At 55.6% G+C, this 20,146-nt stretch overlaps 7 protein-coding genes across 7 annotated transcripts; 4 read left to right on the top strand and 3 right to left on the bottom strand.

Annotated features, from left to right (window-relative positions):
- Positions 1 to 335: 335 nt before the first annotated feature.
- BDP55DRAFT_697523 (fungal-specific transcription factor domain-containing protein) lies at positions 336 to 2,778 on the bottom strand (the record flags this gene model as incomplete). The annotated part of the gene is made up of 3 exons (XM_060577692.1): positions 336 to 615; positions 676 to 2,553; positions 2,624 to 2,778. 3 exons carry the CDS (start codon positions 2,776 to 2,778, stop codon positions 336 to 338), a joined length of 2,313 nt encoding a protein of 770 aa, XP_060424421.1.
- A 1,876-nt stretch (positions 2,779 to 4,654) lies between these two features.
- On the bottom strand, positions 4,655 to 6,366 carry BDP55DRAFT_697522 (glycerol kinase; the record flags this gene model as incomplete). The annotated part of the gene is made up of 3 exons (XM_060577691.1): positions 4,655 to 4,894; positions 4,969 to 6,127; positions 6,206 to 6,366. 3 exons carry the CDS (start codon positions 6,364 to 6,366, stop codon positions 4,655 to 4,657), a joined length of 1,560 nt encoding a protein of 519 aa, XP_060424420.1.
- Positions 6,367 to 7,221: 855 nt separating this feature from the next.
- BDP55DRAFT_336358 (uncharacterized protein) lies at positions 7,222 to 8,257 on the top strand. The gene has a single exon (XM_060566882.1). It carries the CDS (start codon positions 7,402 to 7,404, stop codon positions 8,098 to 8,100), a length of 699 nt encoding a protein of 232 aa, XP_060424419.1. The 5' UTR covers positions 7,222 to 7,401; the 3' UTR covers positions 8,101 to 8,257.
- Positions 8,258 to 11,024: 2,767 nt separating this feature from the next.
- BDP55DRAFT_733122 (MIP family channel protein) lies at positions 11,025 to 12,390 on the top strand (the record flags this gene model as incomplete). Its single annotated transcript, XM_060580034.1, has 3 exons — positions 11,025 to 11,335; positions 11,492 to 12,032; positions 12,217 to 12,390. 3 exons carry the CDS (start codon positions 11,025 to 11,027, stop codon positions 12,388 to 12,390), a joined length of 1,026 nt encoding a protein of 341 aa, XP_060424418.1.
- Positions 12,391 to 12,577: 187 nt separating this feature from the next.
- BDP55DRAFT_336461 (uncharacterized protein) lies at positions 12,578 to 13,160 on the top strand. The gene has a single exon (XM_060566883.1). It carries the CDS (start codon positions 12,747 to 12,749, stop codon positions 13,074 to 13,076), a length of 330 nt encoding a protein of 109 aa, XP_060424417.1. The 5' UTR covers positions 12,578 to 12,746; the 3' UTR covers positions 13,077 to 13,160.
- A 1,428-nt stretch (positions 13,161 to 14,588) lies between these two features.
- Positions 14,589 to 15,236, bottom strand: BDP55DRAFT_636792 (uncharacterized protein; the record flags this gene model as incomplete). Its single annotated transcript, XM_060572932.1, has 1 exon — positions 14,589 to 15,236. The coding sequence occupies one exon, from the start codon at positions 15,234 to 15,236 to the stop codon at positions 14,589 to 14,591; it is 648 nt and encodes a 215-aa protein (XP_060424416.1).
- A 2,618-nt stretch (positions 15,237 to 17,854) lies between these two features.
- On the top strand, positions 17,855 to 19,966 carry BDP55DRAFT_562502 (FAD dependent oxidoreductase; the record flags this gene model as incomplete). Its single annotated transcript, XM_060570160.1, has 2 exons — positions 17,855 to 19,079; positions 19,149 to 19,966. The coding sequence occupies 2 exons, from the start codon at positions 17,855 to 17,857 to the stop codon at positions 19,964 to 19,966; spliced, it is 2,043 nt and encodes a 680-aa protein (XP_060424415.1).
- Between the last annotated feature and the right edge of the window lie 180 nt (positions 19,967 to 20,146).

Below are 20,146 nucleotides of genomic sequence, written 5' to 3'. Positions count from 1 at the left end.
GAACCAGGAACAGCGTTTCAACGAACGTCATGGCACACACGGACGTTCCCTGTGGCTCAGCCAGTCACAGTGGATTGTAGCTCCTCAGCTTGTGCGGGGATCAGCAGTTTCAATTGGGTCGATCTGCCAGCTTCCTTGCGGCTGTATCGCGAAGCCACGCGGGATCCATCAATGAGGTACAACGCCCCACGAACGCCTCAACCAAGTCCGTCAATGCCTCCAGCGCCGGCCCAGCTTCCATGATATTTGCTGTCTAAAAGTGGAAACAACGTCCGATATGTCAAGGGAATAAAACAAGGAAAATCAGACCGTAGCCTCAGCCTCAGCCTCCAGCCTTAGTTGAAGGGAGTGCTGAAGCCCAGCCAATCCGACTCTGGATCTGGTACCCCAGTCGTCCTCATGGGGTCGCCTCCTAACCCGCTCATCACTTGTGGCTGCAGTAAATTCGTCTGGCCGTTTGTCGCCCGTGAGCTTGGCTCAGACATCTTGGGATAATTGAAAAAGTCGAAAACGTCAATGTTGTCCAGTTCGCTCAACGATGTTACTTGAGTCGATGTCGGCTCCATGCCGGAGCGTCGTGTGGAGGATGTCAAGGTTACTAGATCGTGGGCACTCCTGAAGGCATTGCTGTTAGCAGAGTCCGAGCACGGCAAGACAGCATACGAGACTACTCACTTTCTCATCGCGGTAAAGCTCATGTCGCCCTGACGCCCTCGCTGTACCACCCGAGCGAGAATTTTGGCGTAGTTATTCGCTACCTCCCAATACTGTCCAACATGGCGAAGCGTTTCGATAAAAAAGTCAATCTTGGGATCAACAGGACACCCGACGGTCGCGGCGTGAATAAGTAGTAGCCTTGCGGCGACCCATAATGAGAAGGCAAACGGCGGTCCCAGGAGATCTAGACCATTGGCCTCAAAGACGTCTTGCGCAATATCGCCTAGACTCTGCACGGCAGACAAGCATCTCTGCATCGCATAATGTGATGGGACAAAGATGTGAGATCTCACAGTCGGATACGCTGCCGAGGAATGCAGACGCACCACAGACGTGACGTATGCGCTATGCAGCATGAACCAGTTGGCGACACGGCTCGCGGGATCTGAGTGGCACAGAGCCGATATCCTGCTATACTCGCTGGGCAAGCTCTGCAACCAGTTGTCGAGCGCTCCATCTAGCGATCTGTAGGTGTTCCGCCAAACGGCCATTTCCGACGATGATGTTACGTCGATGGGTGTTTTGAAAAAGTCGTGGACTTTGCTAAGTATGCGCAAGATCTCGCAGTGATACGAGAAACTGCCGAGGTTCTCGGGTTTGTTGATAGTAGGGCTGCCGGTTTGATCGGATGACGGACTCCATGACTTCGTCTCAACTGGAACGTTTCTCGAAAAGAGGTCGTATGAGCACGGCAAACCGCGCTTCATCTTCTTGTCGTCAAGCATGAAGTCGAAGGTCGTTGTCGCTATCGTCGCGTATCGATCAAGGAGATAAACCATCCAGCAAAGCCGTCGACGGCCCTCGTCTTCGATCCACGATTCTGGCCGACCCATCGCCACTCTTCGGATTGAGCCTGTGTGCGGCGTCTCCTCTGCCTCAGCCGTAAGATACACGCTGCTCTCTTCGCAGAGTTCCAGCTGTCTCACATTCTGCGAGAGCAACGCAAGCATGTTCCAACCGCGCGGCCCATTCGAGGTCCCCAACTCGTCCAGGCAGAGTATCACCAAAGCCCTCAAGGCGGCAATGCTCACGTTTTCCATTGCATATATCTGCACCCTATGTTTCGACACGGCATGGTAGTGTGACCGCATGTCGGGCGACAACCGCGGGTCTTTCATGAACCTGAGCGTCGTTGCTACTATGGCATGCAACAAGACGCGATCGGCTTCGTTGAGGGAGGTCGAACCGAAAAAGGCACCGAAGGTCGTTTTGCGGTCCAAGATTGGACACCACGTGTTACAATGTTTGAAGTATAAGTCGACGAGCGTGTATAGCATGTCGTGGGGCGGGAATTCTGAGACAGTCGGAACAGAGGATGCATCTTTTCGAGGCCCGTTGACGCTGGGTGATGCGCCTGCTTGGCTGAAAGACTCGCCTGCGGATAAGTTCAGAAGAGCCTGAACTGAAGTCCGGTCACCATTCTGCAACGCCTCTTGGGCATCACCGCCTTGCCAGAAAGGGCTCGAGAAGGCTGGCGTTCTTCCATTCGTGGTTGGTGCTCCCCTTGAAAGCCCAGGGGCCGGACTGACGCCATTCACATTTCCATCAGAACGGAATCCCTCGATTTGAGATGGTGCCTGATTGCTGATGGGTGGCGAATGAGCCTGTGATGTAGCGACGTGGTCATGGGCGATGTGATCTTCTACACGGCGGCCAAGAGCCTGCAAGAGGGCATCGAGCCTGTTGACCTTTGCTTCAAGTTCAAGACTGAAGCCGATACGGCTACCCGGCTTCTGCCTTTCGAGATAGACGCAGGTTCGGTTGTGACGGGCACACCAAGAACAAGCGGGCTCTGCACGATCGCACTTGACCTTCCTCGCCTTGCACAGTTCGCAACTGGATTCGCGTCAGTCGATGGCCGTGCATCTCATTTGGGGGGTCACACAATCAGAAGCGCACAACATACGATGTCTTTTGGTGCTTCTCCCTCTTACGCTTCCTCGGGGCGCCGGCCGAGCCATTGTTTGCCGTATCTTCACCACTTGAGCCCTCTTCGTGGCTGAACACCGAGTTCGCTTCCTCCTCGGCCATTTGTTGCGGACGTGCATTCGTGTCTAGCATATCTGTCCCATGGTCGTGGGAACTCCACATTTCCCGTTTTTACTTGATGGACTGCGAAGGTGTTGCTCTTATCAGGGCCCTTTTTGGATGGAGCCGTGAGGAGCCTGGCCGAATTTGATGTCAGGAAGTGGTCATTTCACTCACGAACGGGCGTGCAGCAAGCAGTAAAAAGCAAGCTAGCGAATTGCCTCAGCCGGCCGGGATGCTGGAGAGCGTGAAGGATTGCGCCGCAGCACCTTGGGGCGCATGGGGCATATCCGGCCTTGTCCGCGTTGGTTGACCGGATCGATGGGCGAAACGTGGGCAGCCGAATCCAGGAGAGAGAGAGACTTCTGTGCAGTGCTACTGTCAGCGCTGCAATGTCAGTCCAGTCAGTCAGTCTGTGTGCGCGAACCTGCAGAGTGCAGTCTGCAAGTCGAAGCAACAAGTGGAGAGAGATGGAAGACAAGCACCGAGTCTTCAGCGAGAGGCAAAAAAGGCTAGTCGACTAGGTGGAAAAGATTCGGGAAGCCAAGGCCGCGATGAGGGACTTTGTCAGCAAGCACTCGAGTGTCTGAGTCTGACCAAGTGTGAGAGGGGGACGGGGCCCTTCGGTGTTCTCTCCCGACACGTCATGAGAAGAGATGGCTGCCACGGAGGGCAGAAAAAACGAGATCCAGTTGTCGGCCCACTCTCGTCCACAATAAGAGTTGGATCTCTTGCGCAACTCTGTCACCGTCCCTTATTTTACGCGGTCTGACCGTCCTGTCTTGTCTGCCAACTAGTGATGGTACAGAGTATACACATTACAAGCATACACGACGGAAGACGACGGAACTGTGTACAGTACCAGAAATAAAGACTCCGCCGTGCCGCCAATGCGCACCAACCAGTTGCGCCCAGAATCCTCATTTTCCCGGAAACCCGTAACACACAACATCCGCCCGCGGCATGGGATGGACGCAACGGATGAGGGGAGATCGTTGCGCCCAATGATGAGCCCTTGGGGGCGATTACGATAACCAGAGCCATCTCCGAAGCCATCAGCTATGACACTGGTCACTACGACGGGACAACGGTGCTAATACAGACTACCGCAAGACATGCAGGAACCGCGCCGGCCGCCTCTGTTAGAACAGTTCCCCTCAATTTTCTTCTCCAAGTTTGCTACCGAAAACCCCCCTCCATACGGCAAACAGCGCCGCACCCCGGCCACTCCGAACTCTCCCCCGCTCCTTGCTGTTCCCCTGTCAGGCCTGCTACCGCGAGGATCATCCATGGGGCGATGCAACCGTCCAAGGTGGGGGTAAACGGCAGTGGCTTCGACGATGTCTTCTTCCGCAGGCCCAAGATTCAGTAGTCAGCGGGTGACTGGCAAGGCAGGCTACAACTAACAACATCCACAGCGAGAGGAGGGTCCTTGTTTCTCACATCCTCGGAACAAGGCCGCGCAGCAGGTCGGGGAATGGCGATGAAGTCACCGCATTCCGCTTCTGCCTGGTTCACGACTCAGTTCGAACGGGGTTATGGACGACGATTTACGCTCCGATCATCCGGATTTCACAAGGAACACGCGCACGTGGAGACGGGTCGAGACCGCGATGCAACTGCGGCTTTCCCTGAAGCCGTCCGCTTGGCGCTCTTACAAAGACTTGCATCAGTGAACAGGGCAAAGGAACCAGCTTCTGGCGCACAAAATCGAGTTTCCGACAGAGGCAAAATGCGTCGTCATACTGCCGTGCTACCTATGATACAGATTGGATTTTTCTCTCCAAGCGGCGCCGGGTCGCATGTGCGTGCGCCATCGTGATTGGACCTCCCAAACAACAGACTGTGGTATATCGAAACGAAGAAAAAGAAGACATTATCACGTGAAGAACTCCCAAGCAAAACCCCTCTAGCTCGACCAGCCCTTGCTCATCTGGACGGCCTTCTCCCAGCGGCCGAAGCGCTCAGAGGCATCCTCGTTGGAGATCTGGGGCTTGAAGATGGTGCGACCCTCGAGGTTGACGTCCTTCAATTCGTCGAAGCTCTTCCAGACGCCGACAGCGAAGCCTGCCGCGATGGCCGCGCCGAGGGCAGTGGTCTCGCGCATGCCTGGGCGGTTGACAGGGATGCCAATGATGTCGGACTGGGTCTGTTACGGAGTACATGGGTCAGCTTGATTTCTCCGCCCGAGGTTCGGAAAAGGTCCGGGGGTTCTATTCTTACCTGCATGACGAGATCGGAGTTGCACATGCCACCGTCAACGGCAAGCTCAGTCAGGGCTGCACCGCTGTCCTTTTCCATGGAATCCAAGATGGCCTTGGTCTGGAAGCAGGTGGCCTCAAGGGTAGCGCGGGCGATGTGGCCACGCTGGGTGTAGGCGGTAATACCGAAGATGGTTCCACGAGCATCGTCGATCCAGTAAGGCGCGAAGAGTCCACTGAAGGCAGTGACGAATGTGCAACCACCGTTATCCTCGACCGTCTCGGCGAGTGCACTGAGCTTGGAAGAAGACTCCATGAAGCCAAAGTTGTCGACCAGGAACTTAACACTGGATCCAGCAACAGCAATGCTACCCTCGAGAGCGTACATGGTCTTGCCAGGGCCGAAGTCGAAAGCGACAGTGGTCAAGAGGCCGTGGGATGAAATGACGGGCTTAGGTCCGATGTTGTAGAGCAAGAAGCAACCCGTGCCATAGGTGTTCTTTGCGAGACCGGCCGTGAAGCCCTTCTGACCGACCAGAGCAGCGGACTGGTCACCCAAGCAACCAGTGATCTTGGTACCGCTGAGAACAGTGTTGTGGAGCGTACCATACGCCTCGGGATCAGAAGATCGAACAATCTTGGCGAGCTTGACCTTCTTGGGGTCGATTCTGAACCAATCAATGAGGTCCTCATCGTACTTGAGAGTGTGAATGTTCATGAACATGGTACGAGCGGCGTTGGAGGGATCCGACACGTAGACATCGCGCGCAGTACCGCCGTTAAGCTTGTAGACCAACCAGGTGTCAATGGTACCGAAGGCCAGAACACCACGCTCGTAGGCATCCTTAACCTCAGGGCTGTTCTCCAGGAGCCAGAGAAGCTTGCCGACGGAGGGGTATGTGGAGAGGGGAAGACCGCATCGCTGGGTAAGCTCGCTCGCGCCGAGACGCTGCTTCAGACGGCGAACGAGGTCCTTGGTACGGGTGTCGGTCCAGACGATGGCATTGTACAGAGCCTTGCCGGTGGTGGTATCCCAAAGGACGGTGGTTTCTCTCTGGTTGGTGATGCCGACGGCCTTGATCTGGTCGCGGGAGTGGCCCTGAGTCTCGAAAGCCTGGACGGCGCCGTCAATGCACGTCTCGACGGAGGCAACGAGTTCCTCGGGGTCATGCTCGTGCCAGCTGTCGCAATGGAGTTAATTTCTCACTCGGCGCAATAACTTCAATGCGCCAATGGTGGTCGCATGGGGATTGACTTACCCTGGGTTGGGGTAGATCTGCTTGAACTCGAGCTGGTGAGTCGCAACGACCTCACCGTGGGGGTTGAAGATGAGGAAGCGGGTGCTCGTGGTGCCCTGGTCAATGGCACCAACAAAGGAGATGTTGGAGCCAGCACCACCGTTTACAGAAGTAGGAGACATGTTGTCTGAAGTTTGTTTGAATCGGCCGGGGAGAAGAGACGAGAGCATTCAAAGACGGCAACGGCGTGGCGTGGCAGCGGCAGAGAAGAGAAAGGGACGGACAATTTTGGGTATCTTGATGGACGGGATGAGGAGAAGGGAGTGAGAGAGACACACGACGAAAGACCAAAGTTTCAAGGGCTGACCAAAAATATTTGTAGGTGCCGCACATGTGGGAAACTCTCAGCTCTTCAGCAGTCAGCAGCAAGCAGCAAGCTCCAGTTCTCGGAAGCGCAACGCAAAAGGGCACGCGGCGTGTCGGGTTAGCTCCCTCCATGGGGAACAAACAGCTTTCTTCGAGAGCTACCCCTCATTTCCATGCATCTCTCTTACCCCATCCCCAGATCGTGTGGAGATGTCACGAAATGAGGACCAAGGAGCTGGGCTTGGGTCAAGAGGAAAAAACCGCTGGTGTGTCAAAGGGGGGGTCCCCGGATGCAAGACCAATCCCCACTGGGGAAATGCGAACGGATCGAACGGGGTTGCGTTGGAAGCGTTCTAAAGAATCTGACAGGCCGTCGAATCCTTCCACGCGAGAAGCCGGAACGAGAGATGCAAGCAACCGGTCTGTCTGTCTGCGTACCACTGCTCCGGAGTCTCACGAGTCTATCTGTACAGATACCAAGGGTGTGTAGGTACTTGTTGGTCTATACGGGTATGGTATCCATAGATTGACTACCTTGACGGCTGACTGGCACACTGACCAGTTGTTGGTAACTTGTGCTTAGTACAGATTCGGGAGCAGGCATACGAGAAAGTTGGGGAACCAAAAGTTCGGGGTGGACGCCCCGAGTTACTTCGGTCATTGTTCGACATTGACAAGCAACGTCGGCCGTGAGCAGCGAGCAAAAGTGGAGGAAGACGGGGGCCGGATCACCTCGTGATGGGGCTGATGTCATTCCAGGTCGCACTGCAACAGCAGCAGTTTCGGTCTGCGTCGGCGAGCTCTCACGGAGGCATCGGTGGGTCCGGCCGTATGCCGGCCTTTATCTCTTTATGAAGCACCGGTGGCCCGAGGCTCGCCCCAGAAAGCGGGGTCGACTACGAGCAAAGACGGCATGCTACCTCGAGTGCTCGACTCTTCTGCGAACTAAAGCAAGCACCTTGGCAAACACGCAGGTCACTGGTCGAGCAGAAAAGAAGATGGGCTGGTGGCCTTGCCTACATGGGCTAGAGCTGGACGGGAGGAGGATGCAGCGGCCACCTCCGCGCCCGCGTGCGGTGCCTGCGCCTCTGGTTTGCTGGCTGGGTCTTTTTTCTGTGCCTTTGGCGTTTGCTACTGGTTCTGCTACTAGTTGCTTGCTGATGCTATTTTGCGCACACGAACAGGTGACACATTTCCAGCATGGAAAAGGCAAAGACGCCGGGCCGAAGATGTTTACGACCCCGTTCCAACGAGGGCATATCCATGTTCGTTGTCTTAAAAGCCATATTCAGCGGCAAATGGGATTCGGCGCCGCGGACGACCGACCAACCAGAGGCAACAATTGCAACGAGTTTCCAACGCCAACGCTAGAAGCAGTGGCCGAACGAACCGACAGACTAATCTGCCAGTCATTCCGATCAAGAGTCTCGACTCTTGCGGATACTGATTCAGAGAGTCTTCTCTTTCTGGGCCATCCCGAAGACCTACGAACGTGTCTAGGTATCTATGCAGCCATGGCAGATACTACCCCATGGGCCATGAACCCATAGGCAATTGCTCCAAACCATTTGCCGACCTGCATGCGTTTCGAGAAGAACACCATTGCACCCCCTGCCGCCCATCGTGCCCATCGTCTTGTCAAAAACGGGACAAGACCGACAAACCATTTCTCACATCGCTGACCTGGTTCCCCTCCACTACGTTGCACCCGCCCTCCCACCTTGCATCTCATTTGTCCAATTTCGAGTAACCAACTGCGGGGAAAGAGGCGAAAGTCCCGTTACGAAGCAGACCAAGGACGACGCCGGACCCGGCTTGCTTGGGGCCAGCTGGAGCTTTGGGCAGAATGGGTTTGCCTGGAGGATGGCATGGATGGAACCAACAAGAAGACTCTTCTGTCGCCTGCCAGTGCTGCCCGCCGAGGAGAGTAGAGGGCTCACGGTGGCCTCGGCTCGCCGTGTAGACTTTTTTTCTGGCTTCTCGTCTTTTCCCCATCTGGATGTGGACGACTATCGTCATTGGAAGAAACGCTTGAACCTTGACTGGCGGAAACGAGAGACACAAGAGCAAAAAAAAAAAATGAGCCGCAAATGGGTTTCAACGGGAAGTAGTCCGTCTCTTCTTCTCCTTCGGTCGACACCATGGAACGCCGCGCACCACCACACGCCAATGATGATAGGCGTACCCTTCGTGTATGACGTTTTGCCGCGGCTGGTTACATAGTTTTGGTGTGGTGTGGCTCGCCCGCGCTCGTCACTGTCAGATTTGGTCCATGGATGATGGAGCGGCTCCACCTCTCTCTATGGACCCTTGGCGGCCATCGCCCGGGCCCCAGATGGGTTCAGGGATGCATCATGGAAGAGGCAATCTTCCGATCTGATCAGTCAAAGTTCAAACTCGGCTTTAATCAATCGGCAAACCAAGGAGCAAGGACGACAAGCTCTGGCAGGTCATGAGACTTTCAGTACTTCTCCCCCAGATTTCTGTCTTGTAACTGGACAAAGCTCGGGGAAAGCTGACTGACTGGAAACAAGCAAGGAGAATTGAGTTGCTGCATGCGACGACTTGGCCCCGCGTAATCAACTTTTTCTATTCGCTTTCCCCGTCACACACGTCTCTATACTTTTGAACGACGATTAGGAAGGATTCATTCAAACTGGGTCCTTGGCTCGGAAGACGCACCGAAAACTCACCTCAAGCCCACCCGTTTAATCCACCACGCGATCACTCCAGCCTCCTTGCAAGCAGTGGCAGGCCAAAGAAAGAAGTCCCCTCTTCTTTTCGTCCCTCTTACTCAATCCCACATCCTTCAACCTCACGCGCCCGCTCCCCTTGTACTACAACTCCGTTCTCTCACAGACTATAGTCACCACTGGCATCACTCGCCCCCCTCCACACGTGGGAACTTGCCCCAGAAGCTTACCTCTGAGGAACCACATATTTCATCCCATGGGAGGTTGCAAAGGGCATTAGTCCTTCCCCTGGGCTCCGGCGCGCATTTCTCACACACATTCTTCTTGCTGGGAAGTGAAGCCTATTAGTGGCGCGAGTGGAGAAGCTTCGTCGTTTCCGTACCTCTACATTGTGCAACCTTGTGCGTCCTGTCTCCTTACTCACGAAGACGCAGAGGGTATCCGTACATCCTCTTCCTGATCCGTTCGGCACGCACACCACATCTGCCTTGGCGCAAACCCGGAGAAGGGGGTCCCTTCCTTTAATGAGCGGGGTGGACAAGGCCAAGAAGAGACGAGGGAGAGAGAAGCACCACCCAAAGTACACCAAAGCCAGCAGAGGTCCAGAATTCCTCTTCATCAAAGCCTCGGCCGCCGTCCGGCGACAACGTCTCGTCCATCTCGGCCGTCAAACCGCTTCAACTTCGGTGTGAGCCACCGAACTGCATCATATCCCCTTGTCCCACCTTCGTGCCATCTTCTTTCTCTCTTTTTTTTTCTTCCCTCTCACATACACACACACACCTGACCGAGCCGGACACACGCACAAACTGAGCGACTTTCATCTCACCCGCCCACATCGTTCGATTTTTTTGCACTCCTCCGCTCAACCAACCCATCCCATACCGTCCATCGTCAAGTATCTTTCTCCTCGGTCTCCTCATCCCGCGTGCCAATCTCCATCTCTCCGCGAGACCCGTAACGCACGAATCCCGTTTAGGAACAATAGTCGAGTTTTTCTCTCTTCGTTCCTTTTCGTATCACCGAGGTTGTTCGTCCCAAACGACGAACTGTCGGTGATCCCAGATATCCGGAATTGTGGAAGCCATTCCAAGGATTCGAGCCAATCTCCTATCAGTCGCCGCCGCGCGCAGGTCGTTGTAATCCCAAGCCTCGTGGGATCCCGGAAGAAAATCTGTCTTTTGATCAGTGATCTCGGTCTAAGAGATCCACAATAACGCAACACCCCTAACCCTCTGGAGGGAAAACGAAGAAGAAAAGAATCAAGTCAAGCATACAACTTGTCTGCAAAGTGACCAAAGATGGGTAAGCGTCCATGATTTCCGTTTGGCGATACCGTATACGCCCCCCTTGACCCCCTCCCACTTCCACTGCCACTCCTCACTCCCCCAGTATCAACACCCCGCCCCATCTCAATGTGTCCATCCATCCCTATGGCGGTCCCCTCTCTCCTCTTTTCCCCAAAGAATGATTGCCAAACCCGGTGGATTGGTTGCAACGGTGTCCAGCCCCGTGGGAACACCACGAGCCCGTGGGGACCATAAGAAGATGCTGCTTCCCCATGGGAAGGACGTGGGATGATACTTTGGCCAGACCTTTGTCCGTCTCTTCATCTCATCTTCATCTCACCGTCCCCGCGTTTCTTGCCTTCTCTCCTTCTCCATCTCTCTTCCTTCTCAAAGTCCCTTCTCACTCTCACCCTCCATCCATCTCCATCTCCATCTCCCTCGAATCCCTTCGTCCTTGGAGAAAATCGTAATCGTTATCGTATCGGGTTTCTAATGGTCATCACTGTCCATACAGCGGAATCGGTGTCAGAGTCGTCGTCCGTCGGCAAGCAGCATATTCCAACTTTCAAGCACGACATGGGAGGCGAAGAGACCCACGAGGAGCACGCCGTCGGCAGCATGCTCCCTCCTCATCACGAGGAGGAGCAACTGTGGTGGTCGCGTATCCGTGAGAACTGCCAGGATGGCTTCTCCGAGTTCTTTGGAACCATGATTATGATCCTCTTTGGCGACGGTGTCGTTGCCCAGGTCGTTCTTAGCAACAGCACCAAGGGTGACTACCAGAGTATCTCTTGGGGTTGGGGGTAAGTTTTGATTCTTCCCGTTATTGCGACTTCACTTCACGAGCGCGCGGCTTTTCATCTTGAAAATTCTCAGATGGAACGAGAGCCTCGTTGGAAGCGGAGTGGCAAAAAGAGAGAGAAGACAAAGAACGAGTCAACTAACTCATTATTTCATAGATTGGCAGTCATGCTCGGCGTCTACGTGGGCAAGAAATCCGGCGGTCACCTCAACCCGGCAGTGACACTCGCCAACTGCGTATACCGCGGCCACCCGTGGCGCAAATTCCCCATCTACTTCATCGGCCAGCTCCTGGGCGCCATGGCGGGCGCCTTCATCGTGTACGGAAACTACATCAGCGCCATTGACAACTTTGAGGGCGGCCCGGGCATCCGCACCGTCGGCGGCGTCAACTCGTCCGCCGGCATCTTTTGCACGTACCCGGCCGCCTTCATGACCCGGACGGGCATGTTCTTTTCGGAAATCGTGGCGTCCACCATTCTCATGTTCTCAATCTTTGCCCTCGCCGACCCCGCCAACGGAGCCGCCGGCCCCTTTATGCCCTTGGCCCTCTTCTTCCTGATTTTTGGCATCGGTGCCTGCTTCGGTTGGGAGACTGGCTACGCCATCAACCTGGCGCGTGACTTTGGCCCCCGCCTGGTTTCGTACATTGTCGGATACGGGTCTGATGTGTGGTCCGCTGGTGGATACTATTTCTGGGTAAGCAGCAAGAAATTCCTTTTCCTGCCTGCCTCGGCTTCCCCCTTTCTTCTAATGGGGCTCGGTCTTTTCGTCGTCGTATGCGCTGGTCATGTGGTCCTCCGCCGATGTCGTCTTTCCGAGTGGCGAATCCTTTTCACATCCTCGTCCCAAGATTCCGTGACTAACGTTCTCATCTCCATAGATCCCCATGGTCGCTCCTTTCTTCGGTACCCTCTTTGGCGGCTTCCTGTACGACGTCTTCATCTTCACCGGCGAGAGCCCCATCAACACGCCATACTTTGGCCTCACAAGACTCTTCCGCCCTCGCCGAGACGTCTGGTCCAACACCTACAAGAACCGCTTGGAGAAGGTGTAGAGTGCCTGGCTCTTCCATCGATGTGTGTGACCGATTTGTGCGTTTGATGATGAGAAAGTGAGAGAGATGTTATCATCATCTTGATGAGTGATGAGATTGACACCGGAATCCTATCGTGTGGGACTGTCCTTCATGATGAATGACAACCTCGACGATGATCTCTTATGAGTGTGCGAGAGTGAGAAAGGCAAAGAAACTGGCAGACAATGATACCACGGGTTTCGGATAACGAGAAAAGAGACGAGATGAGAGACAGAGAGAGACTTGGGACGGGCGACTGACTCGGAGTCTTTCCTCTGGTGAGATCAGAAGTTCCAAGAGACTTGAGCATCTCTCGCAATCCCAAGCGAAACAAAATGGAAGAAACAAAAAGGAAACACCAAAAAAGATGGTCTGTCTTACGGTCCAAAACCAAAAAAGCGAACACGGGCGAAAGAAATCGATATCAGAAGCTTTGCTTGCTTGCTTTTTTTCCGTCGTTCCTATTTCTTGTTTTTTTTTTTTTTTTTTTGCTTGCTGTCTGTTGGGGTGCTGAGGTGCTGCTGCTGGGTTCATCGGCGTGGGCGGTATTAGCGGTGTCATATTTTCAATCACAACGTTTTCAAAGTTCAAGAATGTTTCCCAGTGACTACGCAAAGAACGAAGAAGAGTGCCCAGCAAGAACACAAGGCTCCAGACTACGATGAAGAGACATGTGCGCCCATGGCAGCAATTAGTATGTTCGTGAAGACCCTTGAGCACAGAAAAGAAAAAGCCACCTTCGCTGGAAGATTGGCACGATGCCCCGAGGGCGGGCCATGTGAACAATTCTTCCGTCAAGTCGGGGGTTTTTGCTCAGAGACATGGTCCCAAATTACGGGGGCCGCCCTGCCCAGTGCCCGCCAACTTGGCTAGCGGGAGGAACCTGCCCACGCTGCTGGAATCTCGCTTCCAGTGCAGCAAGCAAGCTGGACCACCACCACCAGACCCTGAGAATCCAGACCAACAAAATTGCTCGCACTCTGCATGCAATCAATGATAGCGTGGGCTTGCATCTTGTTGGGAGACTGGGGTTTTGGTGTGGTGAACCGCGAATAGGGTCCCGCCTCTGACCTCTCAGAGGCCAGAGATGCTCAAGTTTGGCCCTGACAGCTACCCCGACGGTCTGGGTTCGCGGTTGCACATTCTCTTTTGGTATGTCTGGAATCCAATAGTCTCGTCTCGTGGACTCGGTAGCCATCGCAGTATCAACACCGAATGGGGCCCCAGTCATGATCCAGTCAACCACAGCTTGGGGAAATGGGTGGGCATCTTGCAGCCGCCGTCTGTAGCCGACTCTTGCTTGACCTTTGGAAGAGACGGGCAGACAGCAGAAGACGAGTAGTTGGGAACCTACCGTGTAAGCTACGTAAGCTTAGGCATCACGACGCCCATGCTTCCTGTGTGCATCCAGCTCACCAACGCCTGGAAGTCCTCATTCATGCAACAAAAAAGGGTGCATTGCGAGGACTTCGGATGGGCCCTGATGAGTTGTTCAAGCTTTGGTGACAACTTGCCATTCGCAAGAACTGGGCGCTTAGCTTACGGTGAAGATGGGCAGAGTTGGGGAGAGTGGTCTGTTGTCGCCTGAACTACCGTCCACGTCAAGGCGGGAGTGGGCGCGGATTGGACGGAGTGGCGACGGGAGGTGATGTCAAGAGGTGGTCGCATGGCGATGAACTCGGATGACTGTCTTTCTGGATGGTCTGGATGCCCAATCACCACCTAGTACCTATGAATTTCCTGTATGTAGAGTTATAGCAAAGTTGTAATGCGAGGCGGAGCAGTGCCCAGCGGCCGTTGCTTGTGTCAGTGTCTGGTAGTGGCTTGTATTGTACCCAACTGTGTATTGAACCAGTTGGGTACAATGACTTCGAAATCGTGATTGTGTCGATGAGACCGATTTCTTCCAAACTCTGAGAGAAGCTGACTCGCGAGACAGCTGCCTTCGATCGATGGCCCTTATTCAGTGGTCGGCGAACGTTGCCCGTCACGAGATAAGGTTGAGTCTGGCTGGTGCTTCGTCTGGAAGCGCGGGGTAGAAACAGCCAAGAGCTAGTGGACATGCAGGAAACGTCGCTGTCAAGTTGCACCCTGGGACCTGGTCCATCTTACTCAGATTGGCTGGAAGGTTTGGTAGCGCGAGTCGACGAACTCTGGGTGTGATAATTGTCGCAGTGCTAAGATTGGCACTCTGGACTGCGAACGTGCCGTGGGGCGCAGCTGCAACCTGCGAGTTTCGAAACCTTGACGCAAATCAAGGCCATCAAACGAGGACAAGGTGATGGGTTGACCTGTGGTTGCGTGTAAGTCAACGGGGGTGAAGGACTATTTCGAGCTGCGTCGTGTGGCTGTCTTGGACAGGGACCTGGGACGCAATACTTGGACAGACTGGCAACCAAATCTGGCCCAGCGCCCCCTCCCAAGAAAACTGACGGTATCGTAACCGTGTTGGTGGGGGGGGCTGAGTGGTGAATTGTTTGTGGATTGGCAGCATTCCACACATGTGCCACCTCGGTTTGCTTCCTCCCACTTTCTGCACGCAAATTGCGAGGGGCGGCGCGGGATGTTCGGCGTGGCTCTGGGGCGTGGCCGTGGCGGCCGCGGGATGTGCAGCGAAGAACTTGGTAGCGGCGACGGAGGGTGGACGGCGGGTGTGTGCCTGCGGCGTGCGGGTGCGGTGCGGGTGCAACAACGGTGTCCCTACCGCGGTCGTATCCTAGGAGGGGTTCGTGTCCGGACACTCCCCAAGTACCCGTACAAGAGCAGGTCGAGGTACATGGCAGAGGTAGAGTGACTTGTAAGTCGAGCGACGTCGGCCGCTGCATTGCGAAGGGGCTTTGCGCGTGATCGATGATCGTGAAAAGTTGCGGAAATAGCTGGGTCAGGAGGGATGAGTCGGCAGGCTGAAGGCAGGTTTTGCTGACTCGGATTGATTGGCGAGCTGTGGTAGTGAATCGTATGTATGTGATGCCATGGTGGGTGGGCTAGTCGATGATTTGTAGCCGAAATAAAGGGAACGATCGCAGGCTGGAGTGGACGGCGTTTGTTGGCTGTGAATCCCGATACTTCGGTCACCACCAAAATGGCGCGGCGTATGTGTGATGCAGCCACCCGTCGCCGGGAACCAAAAACGGACGGCGGCGGACAGCAAGCGGATGGCATCTGGTTCTTAAGATGAACCAGATATCCGCCCTGAAAGAAAATGTTTGGCTATTGAGGCTGGTTGAGACCCCTTGGGCTTTGGGCAAGCCTCACAATCGGGCCTCAACTTGGGAAGTGAGGCGAGACCCAGAGTAATCAGGCCCCTGTATAAGGGCCGACATGTGAGGATGGCAGAGGATAAGGGTAGTTAGCGGCAGTATGGCGTGGCGCTGGGTGGGCAAACATCCCACGATGGACTCTGATGGAGACGTTTGGGAGGAGTCGACGAGGAGAAATCAGTCGCGGGCCATTCGCCGGGCCGATTGCTGGGTCGCCCGTGTGGTCGCCGTTTGGCAATGGTGATTGTTAATACTGGATCGAGGTACTCCGTGGCCGTACGGCGTCTGCAATGCGTGTCTCGAGATCCAGCAGGCGAGGTTACTGTGCATTCGCTGCTGATTCTGTAGTGAGCGTGATTGGATTGCTGGTGGTATGCGGTGGTGCTCTGCGGTGTGGATGTGGTGACGGGAATGCAACACCGAGGACGAGCGAGAGTCGAGCCCGCAGTATCGCCGTCCAATTACTCAAGTGGATACGTACCCCTCGGTGGTGGTGAGAAAAAGCAAAAAGAGGAGAAGGCACGTGTGGCACGGGAAAAGGGGGTCAGGGCTGGCAGCAGGGGCTAAAGTGGTAAGATACGTACTTTTTTCGGCCGGAGGATTCCGCCGATCATTGCGAAGTAAGTTGCGAATAACAAGGTGGAACCGTCCCTGCCGTCTCCAAATCTGTGACCCCACCTCCTTCCTCAGACCCTCACTCATCGTGCCTTCCAAGTCTTTTGCGGGACCTGGGCGGCGCCTTCTCCAATTCTTCTTCAGTGGTCGGCCATATCAACCGAGAGCACCGAGACAGGGGCACAAGTCTCACCAGCACCGAGAGAATACCGAAACCGTGTCACCATCTCGGATTGTAAACACCGAAGTGCAGATGGACCCCTGATGGCACATTTGAGGCTCTGACTGGAAACACCATACAATTTACGGATCCTCTACGCATACGGATGGCATGGCACCTACGTCCCTTTCCCACCGTGCCACCTCCAGATTTGCGTGCCTTTCCCCATTCATTTCTCCATACTGGATCCTGCGCCGTTACCGACATGACGAACAAGAAGCGGGCCCCCTCAGTCAGGCGCAGGCGTGCTGTTTTGCTTGCTAATTGCTAGCTCGGAGTGAGCTCGGTGCCATGATGTCAGACCCCGACTCGAGCACTTTGCTGTTTTCGGACGGGAGGCCGTTTGCCATTCACTACCGCCCCCATTCACCACCACAACGTGACGGATGAAGTGAGCAATGGAGTTACCAGCAAACCAAAGCAGTCCATAGATGATAGCACGTAGTGATGTGGCATAGTATAAGGAATGCAGGCAGGGTGGTCCCGCAGAACAGACAAGGTATCACTGGAAGTCTCAAGATGAGAGTCGGGCGTTCGGGGCCATGCCGCCATACCGCAGACGCGCCTGCGACCACGTGGGGGTAAGATCCAATTGGCAATGCGGGCAAGACCTCGAGCTGTCTGAGCTGGCGTTCACGGAGTGCCTAGTCCATCGATCGCTACCGGCCAAAGCTGCATGTCTCTCTGTCCCCCGATCTCCGTCATCACAGGTATCCCCGTACCCCCCTCCCCCGATCTACTTTTAGCCTCTTCTTGCTGGCTCAAGTTTCGTTATTTTTTTATTTATTTTTTCCTCACATTCGCCCTCACGCTCTCTTCCATCTCCGCTACCCACCTCCCCTGCTCCCGCCCTGCCCAGTCAGTCCAACGGAAGATTTTTGCTCGCGCCGAACGGGACCATTCCTTCTCGAGCTCGGGGTGTCATTCCACGAATAAAAGTCCAAAGTTGCGGCTGAGGCGGCCCAGCCCGGACCAGGACAGCTTCCTGCTTTTCTGTTCTGCCACCCGTGCCATCCTCGGAATCTACCCACTCTCTTGGGTCATCTACCGATCGACAATCCTCAACCCCTTCGGTCCCTCTTAAGCCCTCGAGCATTTCTCCTCCTTCCTACCTCTTACTACTTCTCCTCCCTCCCCTTCACCTTCCTGATTCCTCTCAGGATCATCAACTTGTGAATCCTTCCCTCATCACCATTAAGGGAAAGTAAATACAACAGGCATCCTACCCTACACGCCTGGACTGGTCACCTACCACCTTATACGCACCTCTAATCGTCATCGTCCCGTCCTCTTCGGACTCGGTCTGAACCTCACCGAGTAAAGAGAAACACAAGAAACACCCGCCAACATGGCGTCTCGTTTCTCGAGCCTGAGAAGGCCCGTCGCCATCGCCGCCGCAGCGGCAACTGGTGGTGTCGTCGCCTACTCAACCTTCCTCAGCGGCCGCGGCGCTCACAACTTCGATAAGGCCCTCGTCGACCTCAAGCGCGACGACCAAGGCAAGATCATCCCGCCCTCATTCCCCGCCACAAAGGACCGCGCCTCCCAGCTGGCCGACTTGCGCGCCCACAACTCCGATGCTCAAGAGTATGACCTCCTCGTCATCGGCGGCGGCGCTACGGGAACTGGCATCGCCCTCGACGCCGTCACCCGCGGCCTCAAGGTCGCCCTCGTCGAGCGCGACGACTTCTCCGCCGGAACCTCATCTAAGAGCACCAAGCTCGTCCACGGCGGCGTTCGTTACCTCGAAAAGGCCGTCTGGAACCTCGACTACTCCCAGCTCGAGCTCGTCATGGAGGCCCTCCACGAGCGCAAGACTTTCCTCAACGTCGCCCCGCACCTGTCCTCTTCTCTGCCCATTCTCCTGCCCATCCAAAAGTGGTGGCAAACCCCATACTTCTGGGCCGGCACAAAGGCCTACGATCTGCTCGCTGGCTCCCAAGGCCTCGAGAGCTCCTACTACGTCTCTACCAAGAAGGCCATGGAGGCTTTCCCCAAACTCAGAAAGGATAACATGGTTGGCGCCCTCGTCTACTACGACGGCCAGCACAACGACTCCCGCATGAACGTCTCCCTCGCCCTTACGGCTGCCTTTTACGGCGCCACCGTCCTCAACCACGTCGAAGTCACCTCTCTGGAAAAGAACTCCTCCACCGGCAAGATCACGGGCGCGCAAGTCCGCGACGTCAAGTCCCCCGGCAGCGCCCCCTTCGCCGTCCGCGCAAAGGGCGTCATCAACGCTACTGGCCCCTTTGCCGACGCAATCGAGTGCATGGACAACCCGGACCGCAAGCCCATCGTCGCCCCGGCCTCTGGTGCTCACATCATGTTGCCTGGTGACATCTGCCCCAACGGAATCGGTCTCTTGGATGCTGCTACCTCGGACGGTCGTGTCATTTTTGTCCTCCCCTGGCAAGGATACACTCTGGCTGGAACCACGGATAACGCTGCCCCCATCGAGCGCGAGCCCATTGCCCGCGAGGACGACATCAAGTTCATTCTCAAGGAGGTCAACAAGTTGATTACCCCCGAGTCCGCCCTGTCCCGTGCCGACGTTCTCTCCGCCTGGTCTGGTAAGTTTACTCATTCACTCTCCCTCCGATATCGCTTTCAAAACCAAGAAAACTAACATCCCACGCTAGGAATCCGCCCCCTGGTCAAGGACCCCAACGCAAAGAACACCGAATCCCTCGTCCGCTCCCACCTCGTCACCGTCTCCTCCTCCGGCCTCCTCACCTGCGCAGGCGGAAAGTGGACAACCTACCGTCAAATGGCCGAAGACGCCGTCGACGAAGCCATCAAGACTTTCAACCTCACTCCCAAGCCCGTCTCCCTCCCCGACATCTCCGGCGCAGGCCTCCCCACCTTCACCACAACCGGCGCCTGCATCACCACCAAGATCCCCCTCGTCGGCGCCCACGGCTTCTCAAAGCACCTCCCCGGCCACCTCATCACCCACTTCGGCCTCGACAGCGACGTCGCCCACCACCTAGCCCACAACTACGGCGACCGCGCCTGGTCCGTCGCCACTACCCCCGCCGACCGCGAGCGCATCATCCCCAACTTCCCCTTTGTCGAGGGCGAGATCCGCCACGGCGTCCGCGCCGAGGCCGCCCTCACAGCAACGGACCTCATCTCCCGCCGCACCCGCCTCGCCTTCCTCGACGCTGAGTCCGCGCTCCGCGCCCTCCCGCGCGTGATTGACGTCATGGCCGAGGAGCTCGGCTGGGACGCGGCCCGCAAGGACCAGGAGTGGACCGAGACAGTGCACTTCCTCCGCTCCATGGGTCTCTCCCCCGAAAAGTTCGGCGTTACGCGCGCAGAGGTTCTCCGCAGTGGCAGCGCGACATCGGCGTACGCGCCCAAGTCGCAGATTGCTGCCTCGGCTAGTGGGATCAAGTTTGCACCGAATGAGATCCAGGCTGGTGGTGCCCTGGCGAGAAACATTACCGAGGCATAGGAAGCATCTCTTCTCTTGTGAGAGATGTTCCTTGTCTTATTATTTCCTTGTGTTTTTGACGATAAGTGTGCGAAGGCGAGAGCAAAAGAAGGGAGCGAGAGCAGTTTGGCCGAAAAAGTTGAACCCAAGTATTTTCTACTTGACAGAATACTAGGATAACCAAGAGCCGATGGCCGCTCC

This window comes from Colletotrichum godetiae, assembly GCF_030913485.1.
Source record: "Colletotrichum godetiae strain CBS 193.32 chromosome Unknown BDP55scaffold_58, whole genome shotgun sequence".
In the NCBI taxonomy this organism is placed as follows: domain Eukaryota; kingdom Fungi; phylum Ascomycota; class Sordariomycetes; order Glomerellales; family Glomerellaceae; genus Colletotrichum; species Colletotrichum godetiae.
This window is presented reverse-complemented; position numbering and strand designations above follow the sequence as displayed.